The sequence below is a fragment of the Molossus molossus genome, unplaced genomic scaffold (genome assembly GCF_014108415.1).
Source record: "Molossus molossus isolate mMolMol1 unplaced genomic scaffold, mMolMol1.p scaffold_m16_p_6, whole genome shotgun sequence".
NCBI lineage: Eukaryota > Metazoa > Chordata > Mammalia > Chiroptera > Molossidae > Molossus > Molossus molossus.
In genome coordinates, this window is record NW_023425399.1 from 76,561,142 (window position 1) to 76,579,424 (window position 18,283).

Below are 18,283 nucleotides of genomic sequence, written 5' to 3' on the forward strand. Positions count from 1 at the left end.
CAAAGTGGTCACAATCTAATGGGAAAAAGATACATATAGCAGTGATAATATAGGGTGCTAGGTCATGTAACAGAAGTATGCACACAGTGTTGTATGGTACAGGGGGAACAAAATGGCTTGTCTTCCTTAGCAGGCTAGCATCTAATGGAGACCCGAGTCCCCATCTGGTTCATTTTATGGCAGGTGCTTAGCAAATATTTGTAGAATAAATGAGTGTACTATACCAGAGCAAAGACAGCTCAGACAGCACTAATGTTGAGTGTTCTGTCTGTATTATTCTGTACAAGGATACACCCCCATTTATTCTGCCTGCCCAGAGCTTATTCTGTAAAACCCTCTAGTTATTTGAAATGCATCTCTTGGGATGGGTAGTTGAGAGACTATGTGTGTCAAGTGCCTTGAGGTAGACTTCATGCCTCCAGGCCTCCAAGGACTATATCGGCATGGCAGTTGTGAATGGCCAGCTCATGTGTGTCTACAACCTGGGAGAGCAGGAGGCCGAACTCCAAGTTGACCGGATCTTGACCCGGAGTGACACTCAGGAGGCAATCATGGACCGAGTGAAATTTCAGAGGTACAAGTCTGATAGACTACTGCTCTTCATTAATCTGACTTGCACACATTGCTGAACCCCCTTTTTAGAATCTTGGCTTTGCTGTTTTTCATTTTTGCATAAATTTTTCTATAAATTTACCCTCTGATTTATTTTTAAACAGAATTTATCAGTTTGCAAGGCTTAATTACAGCAGAGAAGCCACGTCCAGTAAACCAGAAACATTTGAATACAATGACATGGACAGAAGAAGTAGCAACACTCTCTTCACTTTGGATCCTGAAAATGTTGTGTTTTATGTTGGAGGCTACCCACCTGATTTTAGTGTAAGTACAAATGTTATTTCACTAGGGAAAAATATTTACATTTTTATTTGGCATGACGACTTCTAGTCTCTACTTATTGGTTATATTTAAGATGGATTTAACTATATATTCTGAAAGCTTATCTAGGGATAATAGCTAACACTTGAGTACTTCCTTGTGCAGTGATATATGGTAAGTATATTGATTTAAAAAGCATCATTATCATTCCCACTTCACAGATGAGGAAACTGAGACAATGAGGTTGAATAACTTGCTAGTAGTCATACAGCTAGTAAATAGTAAAGCCAGGGCATTTGGTTCCAGGGTCCACATTCTTAACCCCTATTGCTATGTTGATGGTTAAAAGGGATAGATTCATACTATTTCTCGGTCAACCTGATCATTGTCCTTAGTTCAATTCGTAGATTTCTTTCTTTCTTTTTTTCCCCCCAGCTTCCTAGAAGACTTAGATTCCCTCCATACACAGGTTGTATTGAATTAGATGACCTCAATGAAAATGTCCTGAGCTTGTACAACTTCAAAGAAACTTTCAATCTTAATACGACTGAAGTGGAGCCTTGTAGAAGGTAAATAGAGCCTAGAAACTGTCTCTAGAACTGTTATTTTTATAACTTACTGGTATATTACATATAACAACGGATAGCCATTGACTTGCTGTTGATGTCGCTGGTTGCTTTGAGCCAGTAGTTCTTAAATTGTGCTGGCATGAAGCAATGCTACTCCATCCCTAAAATCTAATGGTGGTGGACTCTTCTTCATTTATATAACATGTTAGATTGATAGAGTTTTGTCACTTAAAAAAAATAAACTTTTCTTATATTTTTGGTGCCTCCTACCACAAAATGTTCAGTGTAGGATGATACCTGATTTAGGCACAAAAGTATATATTTACTGTAAGTTTAAAAAAAAATAGTGGTCCACAAAGTACACTGTGACTTTCTAGGTATTCTGAAACCTGGCCCTGAGGAAAATCGCTGCCTTCCCTCTAGTGAAAGGATTTGGAATGTTCCAATATGGAACAGACTATTTATTACTCAGAATCAAATTATTATATTTCAAGTTAATATATATATATATATATATATATATATATATATATATATTTTTTTAACATTTCAAGAGCTTCAGATGCTGGGCTACATCTTTCTAAGTAGATCTTTCCAAAAGGGACTCTTGAATATTATCTTAATTGAGCTAGGGTTTAATTATCATAAGAGTGTAAGAGCACATCCAGGAGAAATAGCTGGCTGTTTTAACATTTTAAAGATGTTTCCTCGTCTTTAACAAAATCAGAACAACTAGATTGCATGTGCTCTGCTCCATTTTTCAGAGAGCAGCGTCTTGTATTACTTGTGTGGTAGTTCTCTGCTGCTGTGTTCTAACTGATGATGATTGATATTGACAGGAGAAAGGAAGAGTCAGATAAAAATTATTTTGAAGGTACAGGCTATGCTCGAATTTCAACTCAACCAAATGCTACCTTCCCAACCTTTGCCCAGACGATTCAGACCACGGTGGATAGAGGTTTGCTGTTCTTTGCAGAAAACAAGGTAATTTATAACAAGCATCTACAAATCTTTTTTTTTTTTATCCTCACCTGAGGACATTTTTTTCCATTTTTTGTTCAGATAGAGTGGGAGGAAGAGAGAGAGAAACATCGACGTAAAAAGGACACATCGAGTGGTTGCCTCCCACACAACCAACCAGGGCCGGTGACAAACTGCAACTGAGGTACGTGCCCTTAGCGGGAACCGAACCCGGGTCTCTCTGGATCGCAGGCAGACACTCTAACTGCTGAGCTAAACCGGCCAGGGCCAAGCATCTAAATACTAGCAAATATGTCCATTCAATTGAGCAATTTGGGGGTACCTGAGTATTATAAACAGTCAACTACATCTGAAAGACAATATGAAAATGTTACCTGCATCCTTTCTCTTGGCCCAATTCCACTGTCTTTGGGTGTGAGATTGTGTGTTGTAATAAGGCAAGTAATCAAGAATTTGAGAACATGCTACCAAAATGTGGGAGAAATCACCCCTTTTCCCATTCAATTCTCATTGTCAATTTTATTCTGAAAACTAGTAATTGCCTAATAATTTACTTATTCTGCGTAAAAAATGTGAAAACCTCCTGGGGTCTCTGAGAGCTAGACTGTTTGACCTTTGGCTGTTTGCATCTCAGTCCGACTCTGGCCAGGCTGTGTGGGATTGTCTTTATCAATCTGACCCTTGACTGTCTAAAGACATGAAAGCTTCTCTGTTATCAAGCAGCTGAGATCACTAGAGGCCATTCGTTAGTCTCCTAGTTTAGAAAAGTCCAAAGTGATGCTCTATAGGTGATCATTAGTGCCATCTGCTGGTAGGTGGGCTGGGAGTTGTCTGCTCCTGTGAAGAGCCCTTCTGAGGTTGCTCCATTAGACAGCATTTCTGGATAAATAGGGATCTCTGGTCTAAGACTGTGGGATTCATAGGCACTTGGAACTTTACCAGACCCTTGTACCCAAAGGGGGAGGACATAGACCTGGTCCAACTCTTCTCTCTGCGGTTGGTCTGGACCCTCCCGGAGCTTCCAAGGCTAAAGCAGTTCTGATGGTTTGGGAAGGTCCTGACCTTCCTGGAGAATGCGGAGAGCTAAGAAGTCACACAGCATCTTCAGGGCAAGGCGGTTGTTTCCCCAAATAAGGTCTTCTCTGCACTACATTTTAAGTTCTACTTATGTGAGAAGAAAACTTACAAAATGCCGTTAGCAACCAGATAGGAGAAAATGATCTAGAGGACTGCTATTAAGTAGGCTGGCTCAGTGAGTTGATGTTATTCCGTCATTTATGAGTATGAGGAACCCTAACTGGCTTCCCAGGGCAAGGTTCAGATCCAGCTGAGGACTGATTGGTGCTTCAGTTGGGACTCGGGCAGGAGGCGGCAGAGAGGCCTTCGTATCCGTAGGGAATTGTGCAAGAGCAAACCTCGAGCTCTGTGGGAGAAGTTCCTCCGAGGAAATGGCGGGTTCAGGTGTGTGCCTCACACCACGATGCATCATGGACCAGGACCAACATGATTCATGCCTTCAAGGACCTTGTGTGCTAGATGGGAAGACAAATATTAAACAAATCGATGTTTGTTAATTGGTTAATTACGTCATCACAATGGTTTGAGGTGAGATGAGGATATGTAACAGAAAAGAATATGTAACAGAAAAGACTTCCTTGAACAAAGGACGCTTACTCTGAGACCTGGAGGACAAGTAGAAGGCAGCATATAAAGGAGAAGGGGCAGCAGGGTGATCCGTGTGGAGGAGGGGCAAGAAGAAGACCCAGCCCTAGGAAGGGCAGGGAGACTGGGGGATGGAATGGTGGACCATGTGGCTGGGACACAGAGAGCCAGAGGGACCACAGAGAAATGAACTTGAAGGGGTGGTCAGGCCTCCGAGCATCTGATGGGAGTTAGGGCTTTATCCTGATAGCAAAGGAGAGTATCATGCTCAAACCGGTATTTTCAAAAGACCGCTTTGGCTGCAGAGTGGAAGATGGATCTGAGAGGGCACGGAGTGGACAGGGTGGACTGTGCGTTATGGCTGTGCAGTCCAGCTGAAAGAGCGGTGGCTGAGACCAGGTGGCATGAAATGGAGAATTAAATGGAACTGACAAGATTTAATTGGACGGGAGAGGGAAGAATCAAGAATGACTCCCTAATGTAGTGAAATATATACCTATATGAATTAAAAACATACACCTGGTTGTTGTTTTTTTCTCTTTATTGATTTTAGAGAGGGAGAAAGGGAGAGGGAGAAAGAGATAGAAACATCGATGAGATAGAACATCGATTGGCTGCCTCCTGCATGCCCCCCCCCTGGGGATTTGGCCCACAGTTCAGGTATTTGCGGTGGTCAGAATTGAAATGCGACCTCCTGGTGCATGGGTTGACCCTCAACTGCTGACCCACACCAGCCGGGCACACTTGCTTTTTAATACTCATTAACAGTATATTCTGTTTCCCTTTTTTTTGGCTGAAGACATAGCAACAGCAAATGTTCAAATAAGTGTTGGAAAATCTGAAAATGATTCTATCCTTTAAAATTTTTGTCTAAACACCGTCTTCATGTTGATGAACATTTGAAATGGCTGATATCTTTTGAATGGACTTCGTATTTGTAATCTTGTGAGAAATCCTTAAAAATAATGTAATGTTTAGAATTTTAAAAAAAGAATGACTCCCGGTGGGTTTGTGGCTGGCTCAGCAAGTGATTAGTAGTAAGAGAGAAAGCAGAGCGAGCAGAGCGGAGGGCAGGCGGGGAGACGGGATTGGCAGCAAGCGGGAGGCATGTGGACCATACGTTCTGTTAGAGATATTCTGAATCTGAGTATCTGGGAGTCGAGCCAGCAATAATAGTTAGGTAACCAGATGCACAGACCTGCTGCTGAAAAGACAGGTCGAGGCTGCAGAAAACCATTTGGGCCCCATGGGCACACCTGAACTGGAGCCGCGGGAGTGTCTGATTGTGAGACAGGGAGAGTGGTGGGAGGGGAGAGGTCCTATGTAGGATCCCCAAAGAACCCCCCAACACTTAAATGGAAGGTGAGAGGGGGACGTGCTGGTTGTAGATTGCTATGAAACAAAACCATAATAGCTAGCAGTTATTGTGTCCTTCCTGTGTGCCAAGTGCTGTATATGATGTTTGACAAGACTTACAACGTGTAACCATCATGCCATCCCAGGAGCTGAATCTTGCAGCACTCTTGTCCCTTTCAACTAAGGAGGCAGGTGGAACTGAGAGCAGCCTGTCACTTGAGAGCAAGGTGTGTGCCCGTGTCAGCTCCTCCTCTGTGGGGTCTCCTGGTAATCTGCATTGTTTCCTTGCTCTAGGATCGCTTCATCTCTCTGGATATCGAAGGTGGCAGTCTCGTGGTACGACACAAACTGAATTCGATGCCACCACAACAAGAAGGCATTAGAGAGATCATAAGCGACGGAAAAGATCATGTGGTATATCCTCTGAGTCTGTCTACTTGAATTGTTAAATATCCTTAGTCCTTTAAAATTAAGTCAGTGCCTCAAACACTTTCCTGTTATCGGATGAACTTGTACTTGGTAACTGAGAGACACATCCTTTTAAAATTTGACCAGTTGGGTGTGAAATATGTAACACGTATGCAACTTATATGAAACACGATTAATTTTGAGTGCAAACGTTTCTATTAAAATATTTTAATATTGTATTTTTATGCAAAAGGCCTAATATCAGAGTCTTCCCGCCATGTACATAAATGAATCTGAAGGAAGATAAAAACACACAGCTCTGAAGCACTGCGTATAGGTTTTTTTCCCTCATTGCTTGCTGACTCACCTCTCATTTATTTCAGGTTCTGATCAAAATTAGAAAAGCCCAGAAAATTATGGCGATAAGTGTAAAGACTGCCAACATTAGAATTGAAGGTGAAATATTTGATTTCGACAAATATTATCTGGGAGGAATTCCACTTTCAATCAGGGAAAGGTAAGATGATAATTTTTTTTTAAAGGAAACAGATTGCCTCTCTTAGTGTTTAGGACTGCTACTGATTAGTTTGCTGTTTAAAATTCAAGGAGAAATAAACACACAACGTTAGCTTTTCAGTACTAACAGTGTCAGGCAACAGAATAAAACAGGGTATAAACAAACTAGCCATTTTCAAAAGGCAGGGATAGGGGAACTATGTGCCACCCCCATTACCATTCTTGAGAGAAAAGAAACCTCAGGAATATAGATGGTGTTAACAATGCTGCCAATTCGCATGGAGGCTGTGGCCCTGGGGTCCTAAAGGTGGTGTGAGGGAATGCAGGCAGTCCTGTTCCTGACCGGCAGTTCTGAGCATGACACTGCTTTGCTGCCTTTGTCAAGTATCTCTAGAATGTAAGTCACCTCTGTGTTACCTGCCCCCTTACATGTTATCAAGCATAAAATAGAAGCATACTTGTTTCTCACTTAGTGAATACATGAATGAATTCGATTTGTTGGAAAAGAAGTAAAGCTTAATCGGAATGAGAAAAAAAATACTTTAAGAATATACTTTAAAACACTTTTATATTTTGTTTATATCCTCCAAAAGAGGTTTGAGATCGCTGATGATCATGCATGGAAAGAAGACACCCTGGAAGGGTTAGTACAGCCTTGTGGCTAAGCTAAGAGTTCCAGAATGTTTGATTATGAATACTCCGATATGAGATCTGAGGCTAGTTAACTTTTTTCTAACTCATCAATCAGTCGGAAGGAGTACTAGATATGATTTATAAGGTGTTATGCAAAGGTATTTTTTCTTCTACAGTTCTTATACATTTGAGCATCTGTCCATCATTAGTAAGGAGGCACTAATCTTTGTTTTAAAGTTGTCGGGGTTGTCCCCAAAGACAAAAATGCAGGTGAGAAATCTTAGCTCTTTTAGAGTTGAACTGCAAAAAAACTTTGTATTTATTATTTATTTTTTTATCCTCACCCGAGGACATTTTTCCATTTTTTGTTCAGACAGAGCGGGAGGGAGAGAGAGGAAGAGAGAGAGGGAGAAACATCGATGTGAAGGGACACATCGAGTGGCTGCCACCCGCACGACCAACCAGGGCCGGGGACAAACTGCAGCTGAGGTACGTGCCCTTAGCGGGAACCGAACCCGGGTCTCTCTGTACCACAGGCCGACGCTCCAACCACTGAGCCAAACCGGCCAGGGCTAAAAAAACTTTGTAGATCATGGTATGTAACCTCTGAATTTCACAGATGAAAAAATTAAGAGCCAAAGAGGTGATCATTGATATTTAATATTGATATTAAATAGCAATTCAACCACGAATGCTCAATGATCAAGATTTTATTCAATTAAATGTAATAAAATACAGTAGCTTAAGGTAGCACTACTGTGCACATCTAGGGTTCTGATTTATTTGTTCATTGCTCCTTGAAGGTCTGGTGACATCGGGCAGCGTGGCAGGTGTTGGGAAGACAGTGATGACCAGGGCAGAGCCACAAGTGCAGTGGAAGGGAGACAGTAGAATGTGACCTATGCCATGAAAGGGGAAGCTCGGGGTGCTGGGGGACGCCAGTGGGAGCATCAGGAAATTGGCCTCTGGCTAGACCTGAAAGCCACTAGCGGTCAGCATATGTGAAGAGCCAAAAGCTAGAGAAAGTGTGAACTTTCAGGAACTGGAGGACCCTGTGCAGCAGGCGGGGCTGCCCCCACGGGGCTGCTGTGGGAAGCAGGGGCCTGACCACAGAGGCTCTGCAAAGTCATAGTGAGGAGCCGTCGGCGGGACTTCAGCAGAGAAAGGACACGATCAAATGGGTTCTCGGCAGCTCAGTCTGGTTCAAGGCAGAGATGGGGTTTAAGGGAATGGCAGAGGCAGGAGGAGCAGTTGGAAGATGAGAGTGTCAACAGAGGTGAGAGAAGAGGTGGCCTGCCCGGGGCGATGGCAGTGTAGGTAGGAAATAGGAGTGGGTTCCCAATATATTTAGGACCGTGCGTGGGCAGTACTGAATGATTGCTTGGCTTTGGAGAGTAAAGGACAAACGTGCTCAAGAGCGACACATGGTTGCTGATCTAGCCCTGGGGTGGATGGAGGAGCCGGGTGATGAGCTCGGTCTGAGACAACAGGTGGAGATGCCAAGACGGGATTGGATATAAGGCCTGGACCTCTGGGGAGACATCCAGGCTGAAGAGAAGGTGAATCAAGCTCAGTACAGCTGGTTACGGGGGCAGGCGAGCTCACCCAGAGCAGTGAGGAATTCCCCGAGGCCATACCGAAGCCACTGGTCAGTGGTTTGCATTTGTGTGGCGTCTGCAGAAAGCCCGCGGACAGTAATTGGGTGCCAGGCAAGCAGGGTTTACCATGACCAGAAATGGTTCTTTTGGCTCCACCATCAGAGAGCAGTGCGCCCTTGGGTTAAGTCCGCCTTCCATCGCCTTGTCATCTCTACCTACCGAGAAATACATAGTGGGTATAGGTGAGCCTCTGCACCCACCTTCAGTGGTGACTGTCTTAGGGTCTTCCAAACGAGGGGCTGCTTCCTTTTACTGGGGAAGCTTATACTTTGAATTTTTATTCAAATCACAAAAGCATGGACAATGCAGGATATAGAGGCCGGTCCAAAGACCTCACAGGCCTTTTACTCCCTCACAAGTGAAAAGCTAGGCAATATTCAGCGGTTTCTGGTCCTGCCTGTTCCCTCTTGTGACGTCCTTGATGATCCAGAGAGTCCTGAAAACCCCTGTGACTTGGGCCGCCAAGGGGTGGGGCGGGCATAGGGGTGCCTACTGATAACCCAGGCTGAACCCTGAAAGGGCCACCAGGAATTCTTTCCAAGGAGGGAGGCGTTCTCACCGGCATGCCCGGGAGGCCCTGACAGACAGTGAGTGCGACCTCCACTGCGGAGTACAGCGAGCTGGCGTAATCTCTAAATAAAGCAGCTCTGACCAAGGGACCTTGTGGACATTCTGTGTCCTCTTCTCGCTGTCCTGTCTTCTGGGAATGGGGACCCAGGTCTTGGGATGACTTGTTTAGGATCCTAGTCAGAAGCCGCAATCTGTTAATCCCCTTCATTTCCCCCGAGAAGAGAAAACCATCTCTGATAATGCCAGAGAGCCTCAAGCCAACAAGAAACTTTCCCTGAGGACCAACATGCTGTGTCTCACAGTATAATAAAACGCTGAAATGAAAATAATTCGAAAAGTATAAATCAGTCAAGGATGTGTTGGACACTTACTGGGTACCCAGGGTTTAGGGTTACATGTTCTCTTACTGCTCTCTGAAGTCTGCAGGCTGGAACCTGGCCGAGCCTTTGTGAGTGGCTTGGTCCATGGCACACATACACGGCCCAAAGTACTAGTCCACGAACACCGCCACTTCCACCCCTGCCGGTCACATCCCTCTAGCAAGTGTGTTCGTCCCTACATCCCGGAGTGAATGTAGACCTCTGGGCCCTCAGTGACCCAGAGGAACAGGGACGCCCCAAAGAATAGTAGGAATAAAGGTATCATCTTATCATCTCTTCTGTAGATAATTGTTCTGTAGGAAAGAGCTATGATCATTCCAAGTGCTGTGGGTACACACACTGTGTATGCACAAGGCTCAAGGGCTTCGGGTGACAGTAACTTGTGTGACACACTGACCACCTTAGGCAAGTAACTCAACCTTCCCGAGCCGCCTGGCTACATCTGTAACATGGACACACTAGCTGCCTATCTCTGAGGGTGGTTGTGGGACTCAGAGTCATTAGCACGGTGCCTGGCACATGCCAAGTGCTCAGTAAATGTGAGGTCAGAAAACGTCTTCCTTGCAAGGTATTGAGAGGAGAGCATAACAGCACGTGTTAGTGGCCTTTCCCCTCTCGTTTCTTTTCTGCCACCTTCTTCTTCCTTCAACGTGTACTTGATGGAAAGACAGGTTGAAGGGTTCGATTTCTGGTCAAGGGCATGTACCTGGGTTGCAGGTTCGATCCCTGAGTATGGGAGGCAACCAATCGATATGTCTTTCTTACATCAATGTTTCCTCTCTCTCTCTACCTTCCACTCTATCTGAAAAAAAAAAAAGAAAAAAAAAACAATGGAAAAATATCCTTGGGTGAAGATTTAAAAAAAACAAAATAGAAAAGTTCCAAGAATCCATATGAAATGTCTTCCTCTTCTGAGGCAAAAAGCCAGTTTTATAAAATAATTAAACTCATGCTACAATTCCATTGAGAATTCACTTTTTCTTTTTCCTTTAATGAAATTCAATTTTATGCATATTACATGTAGCTAAACTGCTTATAATGAATTGAATAAAAATGAATGCAGACACCCTTCTACTTAGAACAATGAGCCGCCTTAGGGATTTACAATGATAGCAGCTTTGTGTTTTTTCTTAATACATAATTTGTTTAAGAAACACAAATATTTGCCCGGACTCCCGTTGGCTGAGGTGTGTGCATGTTTTCTGTGAATTCCGCTTCAGATAGAGCCAGAAGTCAAGTCAAAAAGGAAAGGCCACGCAGCCACATAGAAAGAGCTGCTTGAGAAATGGCTCTCCTTACGATGATCACGCTGACGTGGGGGCAGTTACCGAGTCCACCTCTCACAGAGCCCCTGCTCTGTACCAGGCACCAGTTGAGTGCGCAACACGTATTCACTCATTTAAACTCCCGACAACCCTAGGGAACAGATTATATGTCCCCATTGTATAAGTGAGGCAACCGAGGCACAAAGAAGCTCTGTCGCCTGCCCAGGTGACACCTCCCGAGAGTTCCTGACCACGTGCCACACATGGTTGCAGGCATTTCCCGTGCATCGACTTGTTTCATCCTCACCATGACCCGTGCCCAGGCTGCACAGTCCGGAGGCGGTGGATACAACCTTCAAGGCCACACAGTGCTTTCTAGTCTTCCAGCCTGGCATCGGTTAAACACCCAGCCACATTCTTCATAATTGTCTAGAACCAAAAAGTAACAGTTTGTTTCTTCTGAGTTTAACTGAAGAGTGGACAGGAAACAAAAGAGCATAACGTTTTCTAGAGCATTCCTGGCTCTAACAAATTATTGATGTATTAAGTTATTAATATGTATTTATTCATATTTATAATATATGGATTTATTAATATACTTTCTATTCACCATGCACTGCCATGACTCCAGGGACGTCGGAGGGGTGGGAGGAGGGAGAAATTCTAGATATTGTGTATCTTTTCTGTCTCCATACCTTTTGGGGACACTGGCCATTCTTCTGTCAACACTCGTGTTAATTTTTGAAGCTGAGAATGCAGAATTACACAGAAAGGAAGTGGGTTTTCCCAACATCACAAAATAAGTAGCATCATAGACATCTCATGAGGACAGATCACCCTAAAATACAGACTTGTTCCCGTGTGAGAAGTAGTGGAGGGCAGTGTTTCAGCTCCGATTCTCAGGGAAGGCTGGCCCCTTTCCTTTTTTGTGTGTCCCAAATCAGGTTTAACATCTCTACACCTGCTTTCCGAGGCTGCATGAAAAATCTGAAGAAAACTACTGGTGTGGTGAGGTTGAACGATACTGTGGGAGTAACAAAGAAGTGCTCAGAAGACTGGAAGGTAAGTGAAGAGATCAAAACCTTACCAGGGAGTGCTCCCCAGCCAACCCATTTTTTTGGATTCCGTTAAAACTTCAACTTAGGACTCTCTTCTGGCAGCACACAGTGCGTTATCGTGAACTGACTGGTATACACTCCCCACATTCTTGCAAAAACTGTTTTAGGTTTGCATATGAAATTTGTAGGAAAGGAGGGATGCCAACTATACACACAAAAACTTGCCGATGATTGATAAATTATCATTCAGAAAAGCAAACTCTTATTTATTCTTGAGATGCCATAAGCCACAATGATCAGTAAGGTGCGGTGACGTAGGGTAAGATCTGTATTTCAGCCAAAATGATTGCAATGCCAGTAATTTATTCCGTGTTTGCATTTCAGCTCGTGAGATCTGCCTCCTTCTCCAGAGGAGGACAATTGAGTTTCAGCAATTTGGACTTCCCATCGGTCAGCCAGTTCCAGGCTTCCTTTGGGTTTCAGACCTTTCAACCCAGTGGCATACTATTAAGTCATCTGGCAGGGGTATGAAACATTGCATGAATATTGAACAAGATTTAAACCTGACTCAAAGTTTGGTGTCAAAAAGCAATAGAGAGATTTTGAATGTAAATTAGTTGGGTGTTGTATCTACCATCACATGGTAAATGCCATTGTGTATTTCAACCATGGAGGTTTGAAATATACACCCCAGGGTAGGTCCGTAAGGAAATCAGGCTTAGAAAGTACATTATAGTTCACAGAATTGAGTTTGTGTGTATCCATGGGCTCATCTTCATTCTTTTTAGATTTCTTTTTTGAGTCAAGGTGAATTATAACTGTTAAGTAATAATGCAGCTTAAAGCTTTAGATCTAAGAGGAAAAAATCAGAATGTATCTCCATTATTTTTTATTTCATGAAAGGTAGCTTTTCTTTTTTTGCAGCAGCTAGTTGGACAATATTTAAATCTGGGAAATAGGAGAAAAGAAGGTGTTTCGCTACTTGTTCATGTACAACAGAGCCACAGAAATTCTCTTCAGCAAGGAATTAGCTAGTGCAGGTACACAGGCATAGAAGTCAACGAACACTTAGCAATCCTTTTTGCAACCAGTGGGTTTTTAAAATGGAAGGAGAAATAGCATACTGTCATTCTGGGGTTTGTTTCTTCAGGATCTCCAGCACTGCATCTGGTGTTTGTTGCAGAGAAGGGTGGTAGCTGGCCGTGGCTCTGTCGGATTGGGAAGCCTTTCCTCTCTTGACCTCTTTGCTCATCAGCCTTTGGAGATCTTTTTTCAAAAACTGGCACTAAAGAGGCACATGCTAACATTTAGATTCCAAGAATGGCTTTTCCATCAAAACAGGATGTTTTGATCTACTCTTTTGACACCCACCACTTGTTTCTTCTACTGGGGGTAGGAACACTTAGTGCACAATATACAAAATAGTCAAAGCAGATGGAAGAATTAATTGATAGTAAAAGAGGAGATCAGTCCTGGACCATGCAGGAATCCAAGTCCTGGGAACATGGCCCTTCACTTCATAATTGGTTAACTAAGAAATACATATCAACTAGCATTCTTTTATCGAATCCACGATGAATACTGCCAACTGAAAAAAAAAATCAACATAAAATGAAACTGACATGGCTATGGCCACACACTGTAAACATTGTTTTAGACTAAAAACTTCCTGAAGAATTACATTCTGCTAAAAACTGCAAAATGGTAAATGATAGAGAAAACATCAACAAAATTAAAGTGGCAACTGCTAAAAGTATACATATTTTATTAGTTCAGATTTCATAGAAGGAATCAAATCATCTTGCCAGAATTTAGATCTGCAATTTGACACCAGAAAATTGAACTTCCTAGAAATTATGACCAGAAAATAAAATTTTCATAATGACTGAAGATAAGAGATCATTGTTATAATCAAATGAAAAAAAAAAGATTAATCAAGTTTTTATTCTAAAGTTTATTCACAAAAGAATTGATCTGATGAAGATAACTTTAGCAGAATGGAAGTAAAAATAGAAAAATTTAGAAATGGTTTAACTGTTTTGTATAATTTATGGAGAAATTCAATTGGTTTATGAATGCCAGTCCATAAAATGCTTTTGGCAAATTCATCGGTGTTGAAATAATTGGCACAAGACTTTTATATTCATAAACATGGAGTTAAAATATTTAAAAATAATCTTTAGATCAAAATAGAAAAGTCAAAACATTTGGGTCAAAAACACCCTGTTTTATACATAGTTTTGGTAATAAATTCAGTATTGATACATTCATAATCCTTAAAAGTAAATTAATTGCACTGATGAATATATTCTATGACGATTTCAGACAAGTAGCCTACAAGTCTCCCTGGAAGACGGTCACATTGAACTCAGCACCAGGGATAGCAGCCTCCCAATTTTAAAAACTCCGCAGACGTACATGGATGGCTTACTGCACCACGTGTCTGTAATAAGTGACGACTCTGGGTGAGTGAAATAGCCTGCCTGCCAGAGCTCTAAGAATTTTACTTTATTGAGTTCATTGGAATTTTCTAGTATCTTTTCTTGTGAAATATTTGTCCTTGCAATTGACACTATTTTACTAGTAAGTCCGGGCCGTCTTTCTGGTTCTATATCAATTTCCTCATTATATATTAATCCATATGGATGGATCAGTAAATTGTGTTGTATTCAGACTTGGGGACTAAACTGGAAGCGATGAGAATGAAAGTGCTACAACTTTCTGTGACAACGTGGTTCCTGGGGTGCTGGTCGGTCCTCTGCCTGGGTGCTGGTGATAGTGGTATATTCACATTGCACAGGCTCGTCGAGCTGTACACTTAGGATGTTTGCACTTTCTGTGTGTGTAGAATACTTTAATAAAGATATGTGCAGCCCTGGCTGGTTGGAGCATCAGCCTGCGGTCCAGAGACCCGGGTTCGGTTCCCACTGAGGGCACGTGTCTCAGTTGTGGTTTGTCCCCGCCCCGACTGGGGTTGTGCAGGAGGCAGCCACTCGATGTGTCCCTTTCACGTTGATGTTTCTCTCTCTCTCTCTCCCTCCCACTCTACCTGAACAAAAATGGAAAAATGTCTTCGGGTGTGGAGTAAAAAAAACAACAATAAACATATGTGCAAAACAGAAAAACATTAAAAAATGTAAATGCTCTTTAAAAATAAATATAGTTTAATGAGTTATTTTACATAAATGACCTTGAGTCTGCATTGGAGACAGTAAGTTGACCACAAGGTGACAACCTTCTTGTTTCCAGCACTTCTCACCCGTGTTCTGCTTCCCTCCTCTTTCAGAGTCCGGCTTCTCGTGGATGACCAGCCTATGAAAAGTAGCCAAAGGCTACAAAGACTTTCAAGTTCCCAGAAGGCCCTGCGTCTGGGCGGGAGTGACTTCGAGGGCTGCATCAGCAACGTTTATGTCCACAGGTGCGTGCCCTTTGCTCTCCAGGATGAGCATGACCTGCCGGTACAGAGGGCATGCCATTGGCTTGTTCATGGAGTCGGATTACCACAGCCTTTCCAAAAATCATGTCCTTGGCAGGGTACACACGTTAAAAACAAACCAACAACAACCAAAAATTAAGAAAGAACACCTGAGCCCAGCCTTCCTTTGTAGGAGCAGCTGTGGCACATAACCTTAGAAAAGGTTTAAATAAAACTAAGTTTCAGATTATGTTACTGAAAAGTATTCACACCGAAATTTTTACTTCATCATAATCAAGATTGCACAATTCAATCAGTTTCCCTATTTTCAAAGAATTGCATGGACCCGTGCAGTGCTAGGAAACCAAACCACCACAGCGTTGAACGTGACTTTTCATAGACAGGATAGAGCCTGATGCTTGCAGTAAATGTCTTAATAGTTTTTTTCCTTTTGATATAAAATGATTATTTTAAATAAGAGGCAAGACACTCCCCAGGGCAGAGGGGGGCGGGGCACCCAGGACTGGTCATGAACCTCAGACAGCCTGTCAGGAGCTTGTGGGCTCCTACTGTCCATCCAGTCTCGGATAACAACTGTGAGATAAAGCAGGCTTAGCTGTGAAACCTGCCTACTCAAATGCAGTGAGAAAAATCCTTTCCTAAACTCACTCCTGAGGCTTCCTTATGTTCATCATCATTCTAGGTGAGCGATTTTCAACCGGTGTGCCACAAAAATGTTTAAGACATGCGACACCTGACCATGTAGCAGGGGCACTGACCTCCTTTCCCTTGGGTTGTCAAAGAAAAAACTACAACAGCCAACACAACAATAGCCATTCAGATTGGATGAATCAAAATCATACTTATTTTTTGGTCAGGTCGGCAAAAAATATCGTTTTTGGTGTGCCACAGAATTTTAGTAATTAGTTGATATGTGCCATGAGGTGAAAAGGGTTACAAATCACTGTTCGAGATCGTCCAGTTTCTCCTGTCTGCATATTTTGTCGTCATATTTCTATACGACACTCGTTCCAAAGAAAGAACTGGAGTATTCTGGCTGTGCCACAATCCTGGATGTTCAAAAGAAAAAGAAAAGTTCTCACCCCCTTCTGCTGGCGAGGGAGGGGCTGGGCATCTTAGGGAATACAGAGGTGGACACAGCATATTCTCATCCTCTGTGAACCTAATGACGCCTCTAGGTGTAGGTACAGGTAGATGAAAGGTTACCCAGAAACCGTGACCGTAAGAATGTGTGTTTCGGGAACAGTCTCTCCCTGCCAAGGTGTCTTCTTTGATGTGTCAGAGTTTGGCAGCGGCTTTCTTTCTGCCCTCATTCCAGCTCATTGAAGGGTCCCGAAATCCTGGATCTGGCCATTAAATCTCACAAGAGAGATGTGTCCCTGGGAAGCTGTCACCTGAACAAGCCACCTTTTCTAATGTTGCTTAAAGGTTCTGCACGATTTAACAAAGCCAAGACTTTCGATATCAACCAGGTAAGTGTCAAACCTTATTCCGGGTTTTGCTTCTTGCCATCTCATGGGAGATGTTAGGGGAGGGCAGGGAGGACCAGGGGGGCGTGGCTCACCTGGCCCTATGGTGGTCAGTGCCTCCAGGAAGTGGATGTGATAGATCATCAACAGCTGAATTGTGCCGAAGGTCAAAGCGGTTTTCTTTGTAGCTTTTATTTTGTATCAACGAAAACTTGGCAATTTTTGCAGTCACAGAACAAACAGAACCTTGACTTGGGTTTCCAAATTTCTGTAGCTGATGTCTTATTGTTTTGTATTTCTATTGTGTCTCTAGCAGGTACCGTGAGTATCTCTAGAATAAAGGGACCATGCCCCTGCTCCCCACAGGCACCCCTCCGGCTTGCCTCTTGTGACAGGCACACACGTGCAGCCTGGCCTTGCTGAGACTAGTGTGCCTTGACCTTGACTGCACATGAGAAACTTAAAATTCCAACACTCAGGTTGCATCCCACCCAATGAAGTCAGATGTTCCCGAGGTGGGTCCAGGTGGCAGGAGTTTGTCAGGTTCCCCAGGTGACTCTAATGCGCAGCACCGAGAGACTCTGAAAGGACAGAAGGTACTTGTTTGGAGGAGCAGAAGAAGCCTAATGAATTGAACATAGGGTTAGAACGTAAAGAATGCCTTGCTCTGCCTGGGGTCAATCGTGTGACCTCTCTGTGTTGAGGTGACAATTAATATGACTAGCAGATAACACTGAGCACCTCCAGTGCCAGACATCGCGCTAAGCTCTTTAAGTAGATTTTAAGTAACCTTATGAGAGAAGCACTGGACTGTCATTAGCCACATCTTACAGAAAAGGATGTTGTGGTTTAGAAAGGCAAGCAATTTGCCCGACCTCCCGCGGATGGAAGGTAGAGCTGAAATCAAACCCAGGCAGCCCGACTCCAGAGCCCGTGCGCTCTCAAGAGCGTGTGCTTCTGCTCAGCACACGTTCTACTTCCCGTCAGCCGCACACGGCTTGTCTGCCAACATCTGCCTGCTGTAGGGTGATTTGGGGGAGTCTAATAGAGAGTACCTAATAGAAATGTTTTATGCCATTAAGAAGAAATATACTTCATAAATCCCAAAGGGTTGTCATTTCACTGTTAGGGAAAGAACATCTTTAGACCTGCCCCATCAGGAACGCAGTCATCTATTCATTTTTTTTTTTTTTTACTGTAAGGCTGAAAATTACTGAGAGACTAAATTAGCACAGTGATGGGGGAGAAGGAGAGAAGGAAATGGATTCAAAGCTATTTAAAATAGAATATACATGGCATAATTGAATGTGGGTGGCAATGGAGAGGCAGGAACTAATAGAATTCTGAGGCATCTAGTCTGGTTACTGGATGGATGGAGATGGCATCATGGAGCAAGGGCAAGACACGTATTTGGAGGGAAAGAGAATAAGTGAAGTTTGTGGCATA

The 18,283-nt window shown here is 43.1% G+C and overlaps 1 protein-coding gene across 4 annotated transcripts in view; it reads left to right on the forward strand.

Moving 5' to 3' along the window:
• The window catches only part of LAMA3 (laminin subunit alpha 3), a 249,933-nt gene that overhangs the window by 214,292 nt on the left and 17,358 nt on the right, over positions 1-18,283 (forward strand). For all 4 annotated transcript variants that reach the window (XM_036245198.1, XM_036245200.1, XM_036245199.1 and 1 more), the window contains 11 exons: positions 423-574; positions 717-879; positions 1,312-1,445; positions 2,285-2,429; positions 5,739-5,858; positions 6,236-6,369; positions 11,819-11,936; positions 12,317-12,457; positions 14,258-14,397; positions 15,219-15,350; positions 16,687-16,840. In XM_036245198.1, coding sequence (XP_036101091.1) covers positions 423-574; positions 717-879; positions 1,312-1,445; positions 2,285-2,429; positions 5,739-5,858; positions 6,236-6,369; positions 11,819-11,936; positions 12,317-12,457; positions 14,258-14,397; positions 15,219-15,350; positions 16,687-16,840 — 1,533 coding nt within the window. The remainder of the gene's footprint in view (positions 1-422; positions 575-716; positions 880-1,311; positions 1,446-2,284; positions 2,430-5,738; positions 5,859-6,235; positions 6,370-11,818; positions 11,937-12,316; positions 12,458-14,257; positions 14,398-15,218; positions 15,351-16,686; positions 16,841-18,283) is intronic.